The sequence below is a fragment of the Poecile atricapillus genome, chromosome 13 (genome assembly GCF_030490865.1).
Source record: "Poecile atricapillus isolate bPoeAtr1 chromosome 13, bPoeAtr1.hap1, whole genome shotgun sequence".
NCBI classification, from domain to species: domain Eukaryota; kingdom Metazoa; phylum Chordata; class Aves; order Passeriformes; family Paridae; genus Poecile; species Poecile atricapillus.
Window position 1 is genome coordinate 1,271,957 of NC_081261.1, and position 19,236 is coordinate 1,291,192.

The following is a 19,236-nucleotide window of genomic DNA, read 5'->3' on the forward strand; positions in this document are numbered from 1 at the left end:
TGCTTTTGAGAAGTTGAGGTTTTTTTCTCTATCTGGACACATACAAAAACTACTTGAATTCTTTGTAAACTCTTGTTTTTACTTGTGTTCCTTATTTCTGTTATAAAATTCTGAAGATGACTCTGCTTCTTCTGTATTTGCACCATCACTTATCCTCTAAACCTGTCCTGGAGAATCATCCTGTTTGTGCTTTTTTTGGGCAAAGCTGTATTGTTTTAGTAGGAAATGTTATATTTTTTTCTCTGTTTTTCTTCTTCACCATCACATAGAAAGTGAAAGATTATATGTACACTTCTGTAAGTAGTTCTTGGTGACACCAGGGCATGTTCCTCTGTGTGTGTCGGTGTTTTTGTGTTAATTTTGTTGTTGCAGGGCAGTTATTTTTCAATCTCTCCCTTTTTAAGCAGCTCCTCTGGGAGTGTGTATGTGTTAAAAGCTGACAAAATAGCATTTTATACTCCTGCACAAGATTTCAGGGCAGGATTTGTGGTGATGCTGAATCTGGGAGAAGTGTCCTGTGCCAGCTCCTGACAGGCCCCTTGCCCATGGTGAAAAGAATATTTGAAATAATCAACAGGCATCTCTGGATGCAGCATTAAGGCAGCTTCAGGTATTTTTAAACGCCTTCTGAAAACATCATTCCTTGTTACAGGCAGGCTCTCCAGCTCTTTTTCCCCTTCCTTTTAAGAAAAAAGGATGAAATCATGGGAGCTGGGTGTGCCCCAGCAGCTGGGTGTGCCCCACAGGGAGCTGGGATCCTGCACGTTCCCTCTCAGCCCCTTTATCCTTCTTGGCCAAATGTTGTCAAACAAAATTGGGGTTTCATCGCAGCCAATTAACCAATTAACTGTTTGATTCCTCTTGCTCATGAAACCAATTGAGATTGAAGAAGCCCTGGAGTGAAATGAGGATGTCTGGCAGGAAGTGGAGGTGTTGCAAGCAGGCTTTGAAGATGCACTGGTGGCTGGGTGAGGTGTGGTGGGTCAGATCCCTGTGGATGGGCTGCCTCTGGAGGGTTCCTTGTGCCAACCTTTGATGGTTTTGCCTCACGGTGCCTGGGAAGATGAAGAGATGCTGCTGGAGCTGAGCTGGAGCGAGGACTTGGGTGCCTGATGTGGTTCAGGGGGGTGAGGAGGGTTTGGCCAAGGTCCTCTTTCTTTTAACAGCTTTGCCAGGAAAGCTCAGGCAGCGTGGGTGTGCTGGTTGGGGTTTATCTTTAATCTGGAGCTGTGGTCCAGAAGTCCCAGAGCTGGGATTTGTCCCTTGCCTGGAGCTGAGGAAGGTGGGAAGCAGGAGGAGAAGGCAGCGATTTCTGCCATTTCATACCACAAGTTACACATCCAAGGTGATGATCTCCCAAACCAAAGCCATGCCCTTGTTGGATTAGGGATGAAGAGAAATGCCAAATGGGATTTAGGAAGAGGTTGGAAGGAGAAATGAAAGCTGTGTGTGTGCTCTGGGTGCTGCGGTGGCTCGGTGACTGATGCTCTCGGTGTGCCTGGAGCAGCAGCAGATGGTGGTTCAGGAATCCACACAGGGGGAGGTTGGCTCAGGAGTTTCTGTGAATTCCCTGCTGGATTTCCTGCTTGCTTTCAACTCTTCCTGTTGAGCTGGAGCAGAGGTGTGAGATGTGGAGGGTTGGTTGTGCAGGGAAGCCTCAGACACAGGGACTGTTCAAAGTCCAGTGGGGCACACTGTGGGAGGAGTGACTCAAACCATGTGGAGTTCAACTTCCTAAAAGTGGAAATACTCTGCTGTGCTTTAGGCCTCTTTTCTGAAGGTTTTGGAACTTCTCTTTTCCCAGATGTGGAAACAGAGATGACTTTGACCCTTGCTGCAGGGACATTGTTCTGGCTCTCTCAGCCTGGCTCTATTCCTCCTTCACACTTCAGCCCAGGCCACCTGGGAAAAGGGGAATTTTAGCAGGATCATCTTGGTAGCATCAGATACAAGGCAACAAATTCTTCATCTTCCACTTCCAGGCCTGTGCAGGGGGGGAGCAGAGGTGCTGTCTCTGTTCCCAGAGGATGGGGAAGGAGTAGTGGGAGCAGTCCATTTTAGTGGCTATTAAAGGTTTGTTACAACTTCAAGTGGTCTGAAAACTGAACTCCTGCAGTTTCCTTCCCAAGACAGCCCAAAACAGATTATCTGCCTTTCAGAGTACCTCTCCTTGCTTTTCCTGAGCATGGGAGCATCTCCCTTCTGCTTGTGGCTGTGGAAGATGTGGGTTTGAGTGGGAAGTTGTCTGAAGCACAGAGCTAAGGAAGCCCCACAAACTTCCTCTATTTACACATTTAATGCTGTCATGATTTTAATGGCCTTATACACATGATAGGCACTTAAAATAGCTCTGTGTGGAGATTGGATGATTAGATACCAACAAGTCTAACTTGTATCACAGTCAAACTATTTGCTCTAATAAAAAATGTAAAAGAGCTAAAAAAACCTAAACTAAATCCCCCTACAGTCAAGGTGACTCCCCATGAGGGTGTTTCTCATTTACTGTATTACAAAAGGCTGGGGGGGAGTGGTTAAAAGTGTCATTAACTGGTGTTTTCTGGTGACTAATTTTACATTGACCTGGGCAGGGACAGCCAGATCAACTCTGGGTTTGCAGCAGCTCAGATCTCAAGTGAATCTTTGCTGTAATGTTCCTTTTGTGTGACAGTGTTGGTACAAGTGATGGTTTTTTTTCAGCTCTAAGAGTTATAGGAAATGTTGATGCAATTTTAGAAGATGTTGCTTGTCTCTGTAAAAAATAGTGAAGGTCTTTGTGAATATTTAATCCTCTATTTGGAAATCAGAGATGTAAAACTCTTGGTTAAGATTATAATATTCTGGATATATAGCTGTATGTAATTCCTGATCTTAGTGTATTGGTGGGAATGAACCCTCCAGAAGCAGAACATTTCTATTCCCTGCCTCAAAATTTGCCTTTAATAGTAAATGCCACGGACTCAGACTGTTCCAGTTGGCTTTAACTGATCAGTGTCTATAATTAAATCTGATATTTATCTGTGTTGAAATCCTACATATGTAACAAATTGGGCTGCAGTCTCAAGAATGAGCTTTTTAAGCCTCAAACTTCTAAAACAAGTTTGTCATCAATGCCCGAATGATCCCAGGAGTTTGCTGGCCACATTCCAGTGCACAGGTCCCTCTCTCAGCCTTGATGGCCCCCCGTGGTTCCATGAGTTCAGCAGGTTACAGGAGAACTGGAGAAAAAAGTGATTTTTCACATAAAATATAAGTTGTATTCATGGGTTTGGTATCAGCACAGAGTTGGGTTATGCCAGTGCTTGTACTTTGTTTGCAAGGCAGGGAAATTCAACAAACCTGGTGCCTTAGAAAGCATCAAAGACCTCAGCTTAGCCCTGGGTTTAGTCTGCTTTGGGCAGCCTCTGAGATTTCACTGCTTTCAGAGCAATAGACAAAGTGAAGTCAAATGGGGAAGAAATGTAAGAGGCTGAAATGTTACTGAGGTGAAAAGACTCACATTTTAAATACTGAGTGATGGGGTGAAGTTTCCATGTAGAGAATGCAATGGCAGGGATTTGCACAGCTTTTAGAGTCATGCTCTAACAAGTAATTTATTATTTTCAATAATCAGACAGCCATCTAAAGACATGAAATAATGATTTTCTAAGCAGCCAACATTTTCATTTTAGACTCCAAATTATGTGGTGGAACACATTCTTTCCCAGATGCACTTACTGTACTTTGTGCAGATCAGTAAAGAACATTCCTACATCTCTTGAAGCAGAGTTTAGCACATCCTGTGGCTGCCCCTGGATCCCTGGCAGTGTCCCAGGTTGGACACTGGGGCTGGGAGCAGCCTGGGACAGTGGATGTGTCCCTGCCATGGCAGGGCTGGCACTGGGTGGCATTTAAGGCTCCTCCCAACCCAAACCATTCTGTGGTTTGATGTTAAAGGAGTTAGTGGCACCTTATTTATCATCTCATTTTGTTCACTCCTTTATGTCCCAATGCTGTGTCAAGCTCAGAAGGAATCTTTTCCAACTTCTGTGTGTGTTCTGCAAGAATTTGATGTATTTCTGTGAACACAAGCAGCAAGACCAAACTGCAAAGGAAGGTTTAAGAAGGGGGATTGGCAGGTTTTTAATCTGCATTTTTGCAGTAGGAGGATATGGTCCAAGGCAAAAGGTGCGTTATTGCCAGAACTTCCCTGAAATTACTGCTTTGAGTTGAAATGCCTTTTGGGAATCAGGGAGGGAGAGAGACCTGGAAACCACATCAAAGCTTGAGGTTAGAATATATTGGAGAGTGGGTGCCAAAAAAAGGTATGTCAGCACCAAAAATAACCCTAATCTACAGGAGAAGTCAAGCACTGAATGGGTGGGGGGAAGGCAGAACATCTGGGGGATGTGGGGGAGAAAAGGTATTTTAGAAATGAATGGGAGATGTTTGGCGTGGGCTGGAACCGAGATGATTCGAGCGGGTGAAGTGGTTTGAAATAGTTACTTGCCTGAGGACTTGGTTGGATATTTTTTTTCAATTTTATTTTTTTTATTGCTGCATAAAGTTTCCCTGTTAGAAGCCAGCTGTGGGTTGGGGGTTACAGCCCTTTGGAGGGGGCTGAAATCTGACAGTTTTGAGGATTTGTGGCCCTGAGAGGGTTCTTAACAGAGATCATTCCGTGGCCAAACAGGGCCAGAGGCTGCTTGGGGACGTTTAGATCCTTCCTTTGGGCACTGTCATCCATCCCCTGGGCCTTCACATCCCTCCTGCTTCCCTCTGTGATCAGGACTGATCTTTTTGCTCGTAGCAACATGAACCGTGAAGACCGGAATGTGCTGCGCATGAAAGAAAGGGAAAGGCGAAATCAAGAAATTCAGCAGGGTGACGAAGCCTTCCCACCCAACTCTCCTCTCTTTGCTGAACCATACAAAGTGGTGAGTTCCTGCAGAAACTCAGAAAAATGCAGGTTTTATGACAGAAATCACATGCAAGTTAATATTTTATTTTTATCTGCATTCTTGTTGGATCGAAAGCTCATATGGCAACCAAGTGTTTAAACAGGGCTTGAAAATAAAGCTGGACAGTCACAGCTCCACTGGCAGATTTATAATGCTTGGGAAGGGGAAGAACCTTTATAGGGAGTGAGAAAAGGGAAAATAAAACCATCAAAATTTTTCTTCACTTTCTATACAGTGATTCAAAACAGTTAAACTCTCCATTATGTGATGTCAAATTGCCAATTTTGGGGTGCTTTTCTCACCTTTCATCAATGTAATCCAGACCTGGATAAGTTCAGGAAGAGAATGTTTAAATAGGAGGTTAAATATAAATGCTGGAATGTTTGATATGACAGAATTATCAGCTCTACCTAGTGCCCCAGTGGTTTGTATCTGAAGTTTTAGTTTGTTTTGAAGGAGTTGATTCTGCTCATGGTCTTGCACAGCTTTCAGCCTGTGCTGGGTTTCCTGCCAGGTTGCTTTGCTGAACAGAACTGGAAAAAATAACCTAATTCTGGAATAACTAATAAAATATTATTTAATATGTTAATTATGTAGTTGAAAACTCACTTTGAAAGCAAACCCTTCCCTTGTTGCAATTTCAGCTGGTTTGCAGGAAGTAAAACATGACTGAAAACTGTATTCCTGCAGGAGGAAAGTAGAGAAATACCTGGTGGATTTTTTATTCCTGTCCTCTCATCACTTTCTTGTGCTTGATAACCAGATTCCACATGTATGAAGTTAACTGGAGCTGGTTGGGATGAATGATCCATGATCCCAGATTTGGAAAACTAAATAGTTATAGAAGAAAGAACCCTTTTAACTGTGTGCAACAAACATGGTGCCAATATAAATACCAATTAAAAATGACTTACAGGGGTGAGGTTGATTTTCTTTTACTACTAATTAAAACCATATAGGACTGATGCATTCTGTATTAGAGAAATTACATTCTGTAAGGTGACAGGAGGCATCTGCAACATTGGAACTTACATCCAGCTCAGCAGTGCGTTATTTGATTATTGCTGGTTCAGCTGTACCTGCTGCTGAATTTTCAGTATGTTTTAGGGAGTTAAATATGCATTATTACATATCTTCAGTATGTTTTAGGGAGTTAAATATGCATTATTACATATCTTCTGTATGTTTTAGGGAGTTAAATATGCATTATTACATATCTTCAGTATGTTTTAGGGAGTTAAATATGCATTATTCCATATCTTCAGTATGTTTTAGGGAGTTAAATATGCATTATTACATATCTTCAGTATGTTTTAGGGAGTTAAATATGCATTATTACATATCTTCAGTATGTTTTAGGGAGTTAAATATGCATTATTACATGTCTTCAGTATGTTTTAGGGAGTTACATATGCATTATTACATATCTTCAGTATGTTTTAGGGAGTTAAATATGCATTATTACATATCTTCAGTATGTTTTAGGGAGTTAAATATGCATTATTACATATCTTCAGTATGTTTTAGGGAGTTAAATATGCATTATTACATATCTTCAGTATGTTTTAGGGAGTTAAATATGCATTATTACATATCTTCAGTATGTTTTAGGGAGTTAAATATGCATTATTACATATCTTCAGTATGTTTTAGGGAGTTAAATATGCATTATTACATATCTTCAGTATGTTTTAGGGAGTTAAATATGCATTATTACATATCTTCAGTATGTTTTAGGGAGTTAAATATGCATTATTACATATCTTCAATATGTTTTAGGGAGTTAAATATGCATTATTACATATCTTCAATATGTTTTAGGGAGTCAAATTGCTGTTTTAAGAACTAAAATTCAGAATTCGAAACGCTGGCAAAGAAAGAGTCGAAATTCAGGTTAAGTGCTGTAGTTATCATCTAAATGTGCCTGAAGTTGTGATCCTTCTAAATCCTGACTTTTGTGGCTGCTTGTCCCAGACCAGCAAAGAAGACAAGCTGTCCAGCCGCATCCAGAGCATGCTGGGGAACTATGATGAGATGACGGATCTCATCGGGGACCGGCCGCTGCAGAAGATCGTCGCCATTCCCAAGCCCTCCGTCCCCGCCGCGCCCGATGACAAACCCACGCCCGGCTTCTTCGGCGAGCAGCGGCACGGCGCGGGCTCTCACCAGAGCAGCAAATGGACCCCGGTGGGGCCGGCCCCCAGCACCTCGGCCCAGTCCCAGAAGCGCTCGGCGGGGCTGGGGGGACACGGGCAGCGCTCCGGGGGCGGCGCGGCCGGCGCCGGGGCCCGGCACGAGCGCGACTCCTACGGCGGCGGCGGCGGCCGCAAGAAGGGCCAGCACGGCTCGGAGCACTCCAAGGGCCGCTCCGGCAGCCCCGGGAAGCCTCCGGCCGTGTCCTCGCTGGCCTCCGGCCACTCGAGAGCCCACGGCGGCGACCACCACGGCAAGGACCACCAGCGCTCCAAGTCGCCCCGGGACCCCGAGCCCAGCTGGGACTCTCCCTCCCGCGTGCCCTCCTTCGCCAGCGGGCAGCACTCGAACCAGTCCTTCCCTCCCTCGCTAATGTCCAAGTCCAGTTCAATGTTGCAGAAACCCACTGCCTACGTCAGGCCGATGGACGGGCAGGAATCCATGGAACCAAAGTTATCCTCGGAACACTACAGCAGCCAGACCCACGGCGGCGGCGTCAACGAGCTGAAGCCCAGCAGCAAAGCGCACCTGACCAAGCTGAAAATTCCTTCTCAGCCGCTGGATGTAAGTTGCTGGCTGTGTCCTGCCTTCTCACATGTAAATCCACTTGGGCTGGGATTTTCCAGCGTCTCCAAAATCCCAATTTGCCCTACCCAAATGGAGTTTTTAGTAAACACTGTGTTTTTGTTACTCAAAGCGCCTTCACCTAAGCTTGTGTTTTCAATGGGGAGCATACAAAGTAATTATTTTTGTCTTCTGCTTCTTCAATGTGGATACTGGGATTTTTATTAAATAAGGGCTGAGATGTTCAGAAAGACTTGTTTAACCCCAAGAGGCCAATTTTCACAGAGTATTTCTCTAGTCTGGAGTTAGGGAAATTGTAGGATATCCACAAATATTTTGACAAGCTGGGTAAATACATTGTTGTTCCTGGGAGCTGAATTGACTTAGAGTTGTTGATACAATCTGCCTGTATCAGATTTTCTTTTGAAGTGAGTAGCAATTACTAGATGTGATTATTATACCTTCACACCAAATTGAACAGGGTGCAGAACTTTTATCAGTTGTGCTGGATATAAAATCCTATTGGGTTAACAACTTGGAGGAGTTTGGTGATTCCCCAGTCACTAAGACACTGACTCCAGCTCACAAGGAGAGTGCCTTTCCTAGTAATAAACTCTCATTTCATCTCCTGTCTAACTGCTTGAGTTAGCCAGAAAAAAGCTCTTGTTCCTGGGATTGCAGCAGATAGCAAAGTAAGATCCAGCACACAGGTAAGGAAATGAGAAATTTATTTGTGAAGGCTTGTCACATCAATGCTGATGCAGTGAATCCTTTAGTAGCTTTGCTTCTTTCTGCTCTTGGCAGCCAGGGATGCAGAAGATTCATAGTTTGGTAATTATTGCTGTTTCTGGGATCACTCTGTGATGAATGTTTTACTTGGGAATGCAGTTTGTCATTCCTGTGCATTCACGGTCCTGCACTTGAATTCAGATATTATCCTGGGGCTGCTTCCAGGAAATGACTGAAAGCTGTGATTCTCTTTCCCCTCTCTACAAGTTTTTAATATCACTGACTGCCTGTGATCACTTTAACTGTCAAGTGAACAGTGAAAGATTATTATCACAGTTTTATAGATGTCATGTATTTGCTTTTCATAACTGTGACTCATGCCATAAAAACATGGATCTACCTGATATTAAAATTGATGAAAAGAGCAAGGGCTGTTTGTGTCTATGTAGAGTCCACATGAGTCACAATAAGGATTGAAGTTTGTTTTTAACTGTTTGTTGCCCCTGGAAAATGTGGGAGATGTTAATTTTGAGTTTTGATTTGTAGGCATCAGCCTCTGGTGAGGTGAGCTGCGTGGATGAAATCCTCAAAGTAAGTTCTCAGTGTTCTTGTTTCCAACTTTGTTGAAAATACAGCCATGGCCAAGGAGGGGGAAGGGCTCTGCAGTTCTCAGAACCTGTCCAAGTGCAGGTGGTTTCAGGAGGCCTCTCCAGGTGCTCCTCCAGCACAGGGAGCCTGGGCCAGACTGGGAGCAGAGCTGGACTCTGGGTGTTGTGGTGTGCACATCACCTCCTGGAGAGCCTCTCTGCATTCCTCCTCCCTGATAACCAGAACTACATTTCTTTCACCAAAGTACAGTTTTTAATCTTGATATTTTACATTATAGTAAATGCTTTGCTTGGCCCATGGCAGCACTTTTCCCCCCTCTCCTTCATGGGTTATTTTCACAAGTCCTTTTACTCCTCCTGTGATCCCCTGTCCTATGTCTGCTCTCACAAAAGGATTGTCAGGTCCCTCTGGAGCATTTCCATGGCTTATTATTTCCTGTGACCTGTATTCCAGGGGCCTTGGAGATGCTCTGAGAGAATTGGAGCCACTTTCCAGCTGCAGACATTGGATTTCCCCCCTTTCCTCAAACTCTAGAGGTTTCCCTTTCCCAGGATTCTTCTTCCCACACAGTCTGAAAGGATCAGACTCTGACTTGCACTGCAGTTTATCTTCCAAGGCCAGCCAAGTTGATTGATTTATGCCTTGCTGCTTGTTATTATGTCATAACTCTCTCTTCTCATGGGTAGCAGTTTAACATTCAGGTTTACATGCAAAATCTTTGTTGTACATTTGGGAAATTAAGATTTGAATATAAAGCTTAGTGAAGGGTGAACAATGAACTGAAAATTGAAAGAATCCAGATTGCAAGTTGAAATCTGATTTATTTTGTTAATAGCTTTCCTTTTTGTTGTGCTTTAGGAGATGACCCACTCCTGGCCTCCTCCACTGACTGCCATCCACACCCCCTGCAAAACTGAACCCTCCAAATTCCCCTTTCCAACAAAGGTCAGTGCTGAGTCAAACAGTGGATGCTGTTGAAAAAGTAACTCCTGTTAAAGATCAGGATTTTGGAACTCCTTCATTCAGTTCTGTATAATCTGGGTTTGTTTCAGTGCTTTGTCCCTCTTCATTATTCTTCACATCATCTGTCAGCAGTGGCCTTAGGAAAAACGTCCTTGGTTTTCTTCTGCTTTGCACAGTCTGCAAAACTTTATCTATAACTACACTTTATCTATATTACCCTTTTAATTTTTGTTGGAAAAATTCAAACTTTCAAACTTTTGAAGCTTGAAAATGCCTTTGAGCCCTTTCCCTAACAGGGAAATGCTTTGTTGCACCATTTTGTGTAGAACCGAGTGAGTTTCCCTCCATGTAGGGAAACAGAGGCTGAATGGTAAATGCTGAGAAATTTCAAGGGGCTTTTCTGCATAAACTGAATTTTCCTCTTAGTTTGAAATTCATTAATAGTTGTATGAGTTGGTTTTTTTTTGCATTTTCAATTACAAAAAATGAAGACTGTTTAAGAACCACATGTTTTGCTGAAGAAATCACTCATAACAAAAGATCCTCTTCCCGGCCTCCTGTGTTCTTAAGAACTGCTGAAGGGTTTAAGCAATTAATTCCAGAGAGAAATCCACCTCTGCTGCTGTTGACAGCGCAGGGCACGTGTCCAGGGGAGCTGCTGGAGCTGACACCTCTGAGGAAGGAATTCTCCTCCCCTGAGGCTGGGCCTGGCAGCTCCAGGGTTCCAGGGCACACTGGCACCGGGAATTGTTTGCCTTGAGAGCAGCTCTGCAGGATCCTGGAAACCCAGGACAGGCAGGGGAGGCAGCTGTGGGTAAAACCCAGCATGGGGAGCTGACTCACCCAGGAATTCATGGTCTGGTTCCTGGATCTGCTGATTACCACTAAAAGATTCAATTCAACAACGTGATTTTTCTCCAGACTCAACATCTCTCTGGGATGAATTGGGGTGCTCCACCCCTAATTTGGCAGAGCTTCAGAGTGAAGAAATTGCACTGTTTTTCTTTTAGAAGTTACCTATGTAATAATTCAGACCATGCTCTCTCTGACCAGCTGTTCTAGACACCATTTAATTGCTCTTAATTTCCTGTTTGATCCAAATTGCTCCCCAAAACAGAACATCTGAGGGAATAATTTTAAGAACACTTTCTCACTGAGGTTTCTACTGTCATCTCTCTAATCCCATCCTTTAATGTGAATGCTTTGACATGACCTTCCTTCAGCCAAAGGTTCCGGTCCCTGTTGGAAGGGCACATCCACAAACCTCCCTGGACTGGTGGAGTTCAGATTCTCATCCTGGCTGGATATCCCAGAGCCAGGGGCAGTCCTGCTCTGTGGGACCTGCATTTGGCTTCTCTTCAGTATCAAAAAATACAGGATTTACCATTCAGTTCTCAGCTTTACTTTGGAAGGCATACCTAGAAATAAATCCTGTTTTCTGTTTTGCTAGCATTAGATCAATATTAATCTTGCAAATATTACTTTTAGTCAGGGTTTATTTGTGTGTTATATAAAACTGTCAGCCTGGAAATAATTCATACCTTTTCTTATAAGGAAAGAAATTCCACACCTTTCCTCATCAGCAATGGTCCTTATTCCACTGCTTTGACTACTCATTCTTGAACCTTTAGGGAGATATTTTCCCTTTGCATTTTTGAGCACTCTTGGCTGTGGGGCTGCTTGGTTTTAGCTTCCCTGGCATTTGACTGAGTTTGGGAAGAGGAAGGTGTGCAGAAATCCACGTGGCTGTGACACAGAGACCACGTAAAGCTGCACAGCTCTGGTAATGTTTGAAATGAAAGGTGGCTTGTGGGGCTTTTTGAACCTCTCAGCCTGGATTGTGTCTCTTCACCCAGTTTGCAAAAAAATTCCATTTATGGCTGCTCCGAGTCTTTTGACTTTTTGCCAGCTTTTTTATTTTGTGGCTGCACATCTTAGCCATGGAACTCTGTCAAATTCTCTCTCTGCATCCAAAGCCTATAATTTCCTCTGCCTTCTCCCCTCTGTCATTCTTGGCAGCAGCAGCTCTGCAGAATTCCAGGGAGTTAGTGAGCCATAGGCCTGTGCAGTCTGGGCCCAGAGCAGAATCCACCAAACAAAACACAACAGTGGTTTACTTTAATCAAGCAGTTCTGTTGGAGGAGAGCTCCTTCTCTTTAATACTGTGCTCCATTTATTGCCAGTCATCTGCTGAAATGTTTCACAGCATTGCCCTTGTGGGCAGAGCTTGGTGTGTTCTTCCTGCTCACATAAAATGATGCTGCCCTTGGTGCACCACTTGATTTTATTTGTCAGACCCTTGGGATGGGATCACTTTCCCTGTGTGTAAGGAGTGAGTAACTCCAAGGAACCCAGCCTCCTGACTGGGGCCTCTCTGGTTACTATAAATATATCTAATAGCTCCCAGGAAGTTTCTGAATCAGAAAACTCCACGAAAATAGGTCAGGGAAAGTTGTATGGATGCTATGGAAAAATGCAGATTCCTGTGTCTTGATAAAAAATGTTATCCTGTGACCTAACACTCTATAATTTTGTCCATGGGCTCACAGTCAGACACTCAGAAATCCAGGCAATGTTTATAAATGCAGTGAGCAGCCCAGCTGCTGGCTGGGAGGGAAGGGGGAGCCTGGCTGTACTTGTACCTCTGCAGAGGTGGCTCTGTGCTGCAGAACCGAGGCCAGCAGGGTCCCTCCAGCCATCCATTCCCTGCTGGGATACACAAACCTCCTCCTGAGAATTAGAAATGGGATCTGACCTGAGGTTTCAGGTATTAACTGGGAATGGGCCCCGTTCCCCTTGGCCAGGGCTGTGGGATGGGAATCCAGCCCTGCTGCCTCCTGTCCAGATGGAGAATTCCTCTCTCCAGCTTTCTTTGTCAGAGTTTTTGTTTCCTGCTCCAGTGTCTTCCCTGTGTAACCTCAGTCCATTATACTTTGCTTTAAAGGGTTTCCTTCCTTTCAGTTGTTTGCAATTTCTTTCTGAAGCAGAGCTTTAGAAGCTGCTGCTCTAAATAACCTGGGAGTTGAAAGTAGAGCTTTTTTTTTTTTTTTGTCTCTGAGTTTCTTAAAGAAATATGTATCCAGTAGATGGCAAGGGAGTTGGAAAAAGTTGCACATTGAACCATAACACCTCATTAAAGTGCACTTAGCTGAGAGCCAGTGCTTTGCCTCTGAAATAGGAAGTTGACTCAAGTGAGCAATTAGGCAGGTGTGCTCTGCAGAATTCCCAATCCATGTGCTGCTGGAAGGGGTGCCAGTTCCCCATCCCGTGCTCCCCCAGTGCTGTGGCTTTGGAAATGTGGAGTTTGTAGTCTTTATTTCTTTTTTCACTCTGTTGGTTTGGCTGAGCTGCCAGTGGCAGAAGGAAACCAGGGATTCACACCTGCCTCCTCCTACCTGTGCAAATGATAAAAAATGGATTTATTTTGGAGGAAGTGTGGTTGTTCTCAAGATTTCTCTCCGTCTTCGCTTTGCTCTTGAATTCTTTCTTAATTTCTTTTAATTATTGTTTCTATTGTCTCTTCCTTTCAGTTAGTAAAGAACAGAGGTATTTGAAACACCTCCCAAGGAAAGCTTCTTAAGAAGTTCTCCATCCACAAAATTCTTGTTCACTGCATTGTTCCATTTTTGAAACACAAAGCTGAGGGGAATTGAAAACATCTCAAGGGTGCTTTGCTGTGTAAAGCTTTTGTATGTTTAAAAACTTCATTCTGTAAATTGCCTCTGTAACCACTGCCTGGCACTGGCTTGGTGTGAGGGAAAACCAGGTCACAGGTGTACCAGGAAAAATGGAATTCATTGTTGAATTGTAGTTCTGGTTTGCCTTTGCCAGAGCATGTAAGTGAAATGTGTGTATAGAACTAGAAATTGAAAATATTTGACTCGATTTATTTTTCTGGGGCCATGAGTTGTCCTCATTTTGAAATGAGGTCAGGAAGGTCCTATTTTAAAAAGGCACTTGAGCCTGGAAGGGAGTTTGCAGTGGCTCAGCAGCCTGTGTGTATTTGTTAAAACAATGGTTTAGGATTTCAAAAAGCTTCATCATCTGCTGTGTCCTGGGAGTCAGAATTGGAGCTTCTGAAATGGGAATACTGAGGGTGATACAAGTGCTAAAATTTGCAATGCTCCTGGCTGGTTTTATAGGATAATAGAATGAAATTCCTGTGACTCTATAGCAGCAATTTATTGTTTTTTGTAGCAGATCTGGCTGTTCCAGGCTGGAATGCTGTGCTGCCCACCCAGGCTGGCTTTACCAGGGACCCACCCAGAGCCTTTGGGGCAGAGTGTGCAGAGCTGATCACATTTGAAACCTCACCTTGTCCCTAAGGCTCCTTTGTGGCTGAGGAATAATTTTTGTTGAGAGGTTTTCCCTGTTCCCATTGCTGTGTGTGCCTGGAGAAGGAGAATGAGGAGAAGAGTCGGAAGGAAAGTATTTCAAACAGCAGCAGAGTTTGTGTGTGTATGAGGAGCATAAACAAACATCCTGAACAGTTCCTCTCCATCCTAAACACAGAGGAGGAGGGGATTTGGGGAAGTCACCCAGGGATTTGGGAGTTTCAGCCTTGATGTGCCCTTGGGAACAGCAGGAAGTGGGTGAGGAAGAGGAGTGTGAAGGTGTCACCTGGGGTGCCCCAGGGCCCAGAGAAAGAATCCCATTTCTTGCTTGTTGTTACTCCCTTTTGCAAAGATTGTCATCCATTAGGTAGAAAAGATATCTTCCTTACAGCCTGGTTTTAGTACCTTAAAATTCCCCCTGAAAAAAACCCATTTGTGATCTTTTATTTCCCCAGGAGTCTCAGCAGTCCAGTTTTGGCACTGGAGAACAGAGTGAGTACACGAAACTTCCTGGAATGTGTTGAATGTTTTTTTGTTGTCATTTGGTGTTCTCAGCATCTCCTGAGATGTCAGGGCTTTTAGGAAATGAGGTTTTCCAGACTGGTCACAGGATGGAGTCTGGCTTCAAATTTTCTCTGCTTTTTCAAGTTTTAAGCTGTTAAAGAGCTGCTTGATATTCTTTTGCATTTCTTGTTCAGATCTTGAAAGTTATCACTGAGTGGAAGGGTGGTGTGTTTGAGGAAAAATGATATATTTTAATTGATCCCTTTCTTTACAAAATACCTCTGTGGTTGATTGATTTGAGAATAACTGAGTACTAAACCAAAACACCTTAAAAAACCCAACTCCCTGGTTTGGGGCATATTAGAAACCAAAAGAGTGCTTTTGCTTTTATTTCAGTAGAAAAAAGCACATGACAATTTCACCCTTTATTTTCACTTTGACATTTTAAAGTCAAGAGAGAGAACTGGTCAAGAACTTATATCATAATGTGCTACTGTCCTTGAGCTTCTTGCACTTTTGGACTTTACAAAAAAGTATTTTTTATTTATTTTAACTGTCACTATTTTGAATATTACTGAAATGAACACAAAACTCAGGTAAATACCAGGTAAAATGGAATTAAATTTATGTTGTTACCTTCCCAAAGTCCTTCCACTCCCTCTTGTAGTGATTAAACAGCTTAAATAGCAAAAGAAGAATGGTTTATTCTTAGATATTCACAAGCAGCTTAATCTGAACATCTGATACAGTGGGGAATTAAGGGAACAAATTCAAGCTTAATTCCATAATGCTAAACCATAGGCTCACGTTATAGGAGCAGCTGATCTTTAGGTGTGGAAAAGAAGAGCCAAGGTTAATTAAACACAGAGCCAGTTTCCTGTGCCTGTTTGGATTTTCTGGAGAGCTGTGAACAGCCTCAGTTCTTGTTTTTGTTGAGCTGCACTCAGTTATTCACCAGAATTAAAGAAAAGGGAAGGGAAGAGACCCCAGACTAAGAAGCAGATTTTATCAGTGTGCATTCCTGCTGTCAGAATTAGTGTGTGAGTTGGATTTTGGGATGTGGAGGTTCTCATCCATCAGAGAAGCATTCAGAGCTCAGCAGATGGATCTGTATCCCATATCCTGCATGTAAAAGGCAAGAGTTTCATCTTGGTAGGAGAAGAACAGTTTTCCACACCATTAATAACAAATAAAGTGTGTATTGGTTTACACAGCAATGATTTAAACGATTTTCTCTATTTTCCTGGTTAAATTATTTGCTGTATTTGGTGTTTTGCCTCTGCATTCCTCCCTCAGTCTGAGGAGGTTGTACCTGGTGTCACCTGGGTGCTGCTCCCTGCTGTCCCCTCACATGGCCTTGCTTTATCCATCACTGCATCCTTGTGGCAGCTTTGGGGTGAATTCTTCTGCTGTGCCTGAGTTTTCAGCTGTGCTTTTCTTCTTTTCTTCTCCTAGAACGATACAATCCCTCATCCAAAACATCCAATGGTCATCAATCCAAATCGTAAGTGGCTGCTGGGCAAACATTTCACCAACAATAGTTGTATTTTAAGAGATTTAGGAAATAGTGTTCAGTAGAGTGTGAGTGAGACTCCAGCATCCTTCTCCTTGGCTGGCAGCAAAAGGGGATCATATCCCAGCTGGTTTTTTTGGACAATAAACAAATAGTGCTCACTGGAGTGAGTAAGAAATCCCTGTGTCCCAAGAGCAGGCACTTTAGGGATGTGCTGAGGGAACTGTGCTATTGCCAAAGCTGGGAATGGGAGAACCCCCGAGAACAGGAGGAGACATTGGACACCTGCTGAGCTGGGATGCAGGAGAAGGAAGTTTAAATTATATTTACTGTGACAATACAACTTTAAATATATTTTTTGAGTGATTATGATCTGGTGAAGAAAACCCTTAAAACCCTTAGCATCATTTGTAAAATGATAACAATGACCAATAGTTCAGGAATGAGCTGCTAGGGGTTGATGTTCCTGTTCAGATCATCAATAGAGCAGCTCACTGTGAAATTCAGGAGAGTCAAACTTCTAATTATTTCTCATTTTCTCTCTGCAGATGTGAATCGAACCAGACAGAGTAAGATGTTTTATTTTTATAATCAAATGTTTCCAGTAATCACAAAGACCCTGCTGTGTGTTTTCATTGTGCTCATGTATTCTCAGTATGTGAAACTGTGTGTATGTGACTACCAGAAGTAATTATGGCTTTGATTAATAGTAATTAACGATGGCTTAGGACAGTTCCACTGCTGCCACGAGACAGGAAGCAGCCACTGGGGCTGGCTCTTTTTCCTCCATTTCAAACACAATTCTTGCCCATTGTATGGAGTTGAACATACACAGGTTACCTCCTCCCACACCAGTAAATTGTGTCAGATTTCCTTTCTAAATTTAACAGAATGGACTCAGGAGCCAAGGTACCTGAATCCTCATTCTTCTCTGAAGAATGACTCAGCTCACCATTCTTAGCCATGAAACGTGTGAGTTGTGTCTGGTGCCTCTCACCCACGCAGCCTCTGCGGGATAAACAGTGCCATGTTGAAATCTAGCAGAATGCTTTGGAAGTCATTCAAGTACTTGGAAAAACTTGTCTCACTTTCTCCCTTTTCCCATAGTATGTTGAAAGATGACTTAAAACTTAGCAGTAGTGAAGACAGCGATGGAGAGCAGGTACGTTCCTTAAATGACTTCCCCAAAACCACTGCACTCATCCACGGGGCAGCCCTGGGCAGGGATCAGTGGCCCAGCAGCAAACTGGGCAGCTTAGCAGATCTGTGAGACTGAAATCTCATGGAATGTTTGCAGACAAACCTCAGGTATTCCTAAATGTAATCTTGGGGAAAATGTTGTGCAAACAAATTGAAATGTTGTGTTTTGTGGAAACAGTTTGCTTTTATCTAGAAATTCTTCTTAACTGATTTCACATGGGCCTTCTCTGAACATCACATGACAGCAGTGCACTTTAAAACTTATAAAATGGCTCTTTAATTGCAGATAAACCCCTTTGTGTTCTGCCATCCCAGCTCCAGAGCTCATGGTGTGAACATCTGTGTGCATTGGTGCCCTGGGATGTTTGGGGGTGGCAGTGGGCTGTATCTGTCCCTGGGAGTACAGCTGCACCTCTCTTTTTATCAAAAAATCTCTTTTTTACTCTTTTCAGGATTAACTTTGTGCAGCTTCTACCAGACTGGCACTTACCAGGCTAAATAAAAATAAAATATGTGTCTGTGCTGCCCAGTAACCCCCACTGCTTTGAGGTTTCTTCTGTTCCCAGTTCTGGTACTTGATTTTCTCCAAGTGGAAAACCTGGAGTTGGTGAACTCCATTTACCCTGAGCATCTTGGGAAGATCATTGAATCTTTTGATTCAAAAATGTGGAAACAGGATATTAATTAGTGGTAAAAATGGGAACTCTCACAAATGGAGTCAGAATATAGAGATTTGTGCTGAAAACCCGGAGAAATAACACTGCTTGTCTTTGTGTAGAAGGAAAATGCAGATCAATTTAAACTACTGCAAATTATGATTTTTAAAAAAAAACCAAACTAAATCTAAACTGATGTTTTGCAACTTAATTGTATTTACAAGCCTGAAATAGCTTCTAGAAGCTTCATGCTCTTTTTTTTTTAATTGCAGGACTGCGATAAGACAGTGCCAAGGAGCACACCTGGAAGGTAGGAATTCCTGGGTGATTGCAGCACAGGCAGCACAGTGGGGATGTTCAGCCCAGTCAGCACTCCTGGCTTGGTCTCGTTTCCAAAATTCATTTTTGTCCTTTGGCTTGTGTAAAGCAAGAGGTGATTAGAATGTAATCAGTGATTAAATAGTAATAAATATAATGTTAAGTGTTTCCTGCAAATGAGACTGACTGCTTTGGGAAGGGGCAGCACCCAAAATCTCTTTGCTTCCAGGCTGAGCTGTGTTCAGTTAGACTGAATTTTCTCATGAATGTTGATTAAAATGTTACATTTTGTTACTCCTAATGAAAGGATTTGAAGGATGTACTTGTGCCCAGGGTAATGCTTGGTTTCCCTCCTTTCTGTTGCAGTAATTCTGAGCCTTCCCAGCACAACAGTGAAGGAGCAGATAACTCCAGGGATGACTCGAGCAGCCACAGCGGCTCCGAGAGCAGCTCCGGCTCCGACTCGGAGAGCGAGAGCAGCTCCAGTGACAGCGAGGCCAACGAGCCATCCCAGAGTGCATCCCCCGAGGTAGGGCTGCCAGGACCTGCCCTTCAGCAGCTTGGCCCTCATCCTGGCATTTAGCAGCACAAAAGTTCAATAAAATCTCACACTGCTAAAGAAAAAATAGATGGACCAACATGGGCTCGCTGGCAGGCTGGGCTGTTCTGCACTTCCTGTGGTGGATGTTGTGATGGATCCTTATTCTCTAGATAAG

General features: G+C 43.3%; 1 protein-coding gene across 3 annotated transcripts in view; it reads left to right on the forward strand.

Annotated features, from left to right (window-relative positions):
- AFF4 (ALF transcription elongation factor 4) overlaps positions 1-19,236 on the forward strand; it is a 46,814-nt gene that overhangs the window by 11,578 nt on the left and 16,000 nt on the right. For all 3 annotated transcript variants that reach the window (XM_058849203.1, XM_058849204.1, XM_058849202.1), the window contains exons 2-11: positions 4,787-4,913; positions 6,912-7,694; positions 8,970-9,014; positions 9,891-9,977; positions 14,785-14,821; positions 16,289-16,337; positions 16,895-16,915; positions 17,454-17,508; positions 18,475-18,512; positions 18,887-19,049. In XM_058849203.1, the coding sequence (XP_058705186.1) occupies positions 4,787-4,913; positions 6,912-7,694; positions 8,970-9,014; positions 9,891-9,977; positions 14,785-14,821; positions 16,289-16,337; positions 16,895-16,915; positions 17,454-17,508; positions 18,475-18,512; positions 18,887-19,049 (1,405 nt within the window). The remainder of the gene's footprint in view (positions 1-4,786; positions 4,914-6,911; positions 7,695-8,969; positions 9,015-9,890; positions 9,978-14,784; positions 14,822-16,288; positions 16,338-16,894; positions 16,916-17,453; positions 17,509-18,474; positions 18,513-18,886; positions 19,050-19,236) is intronic.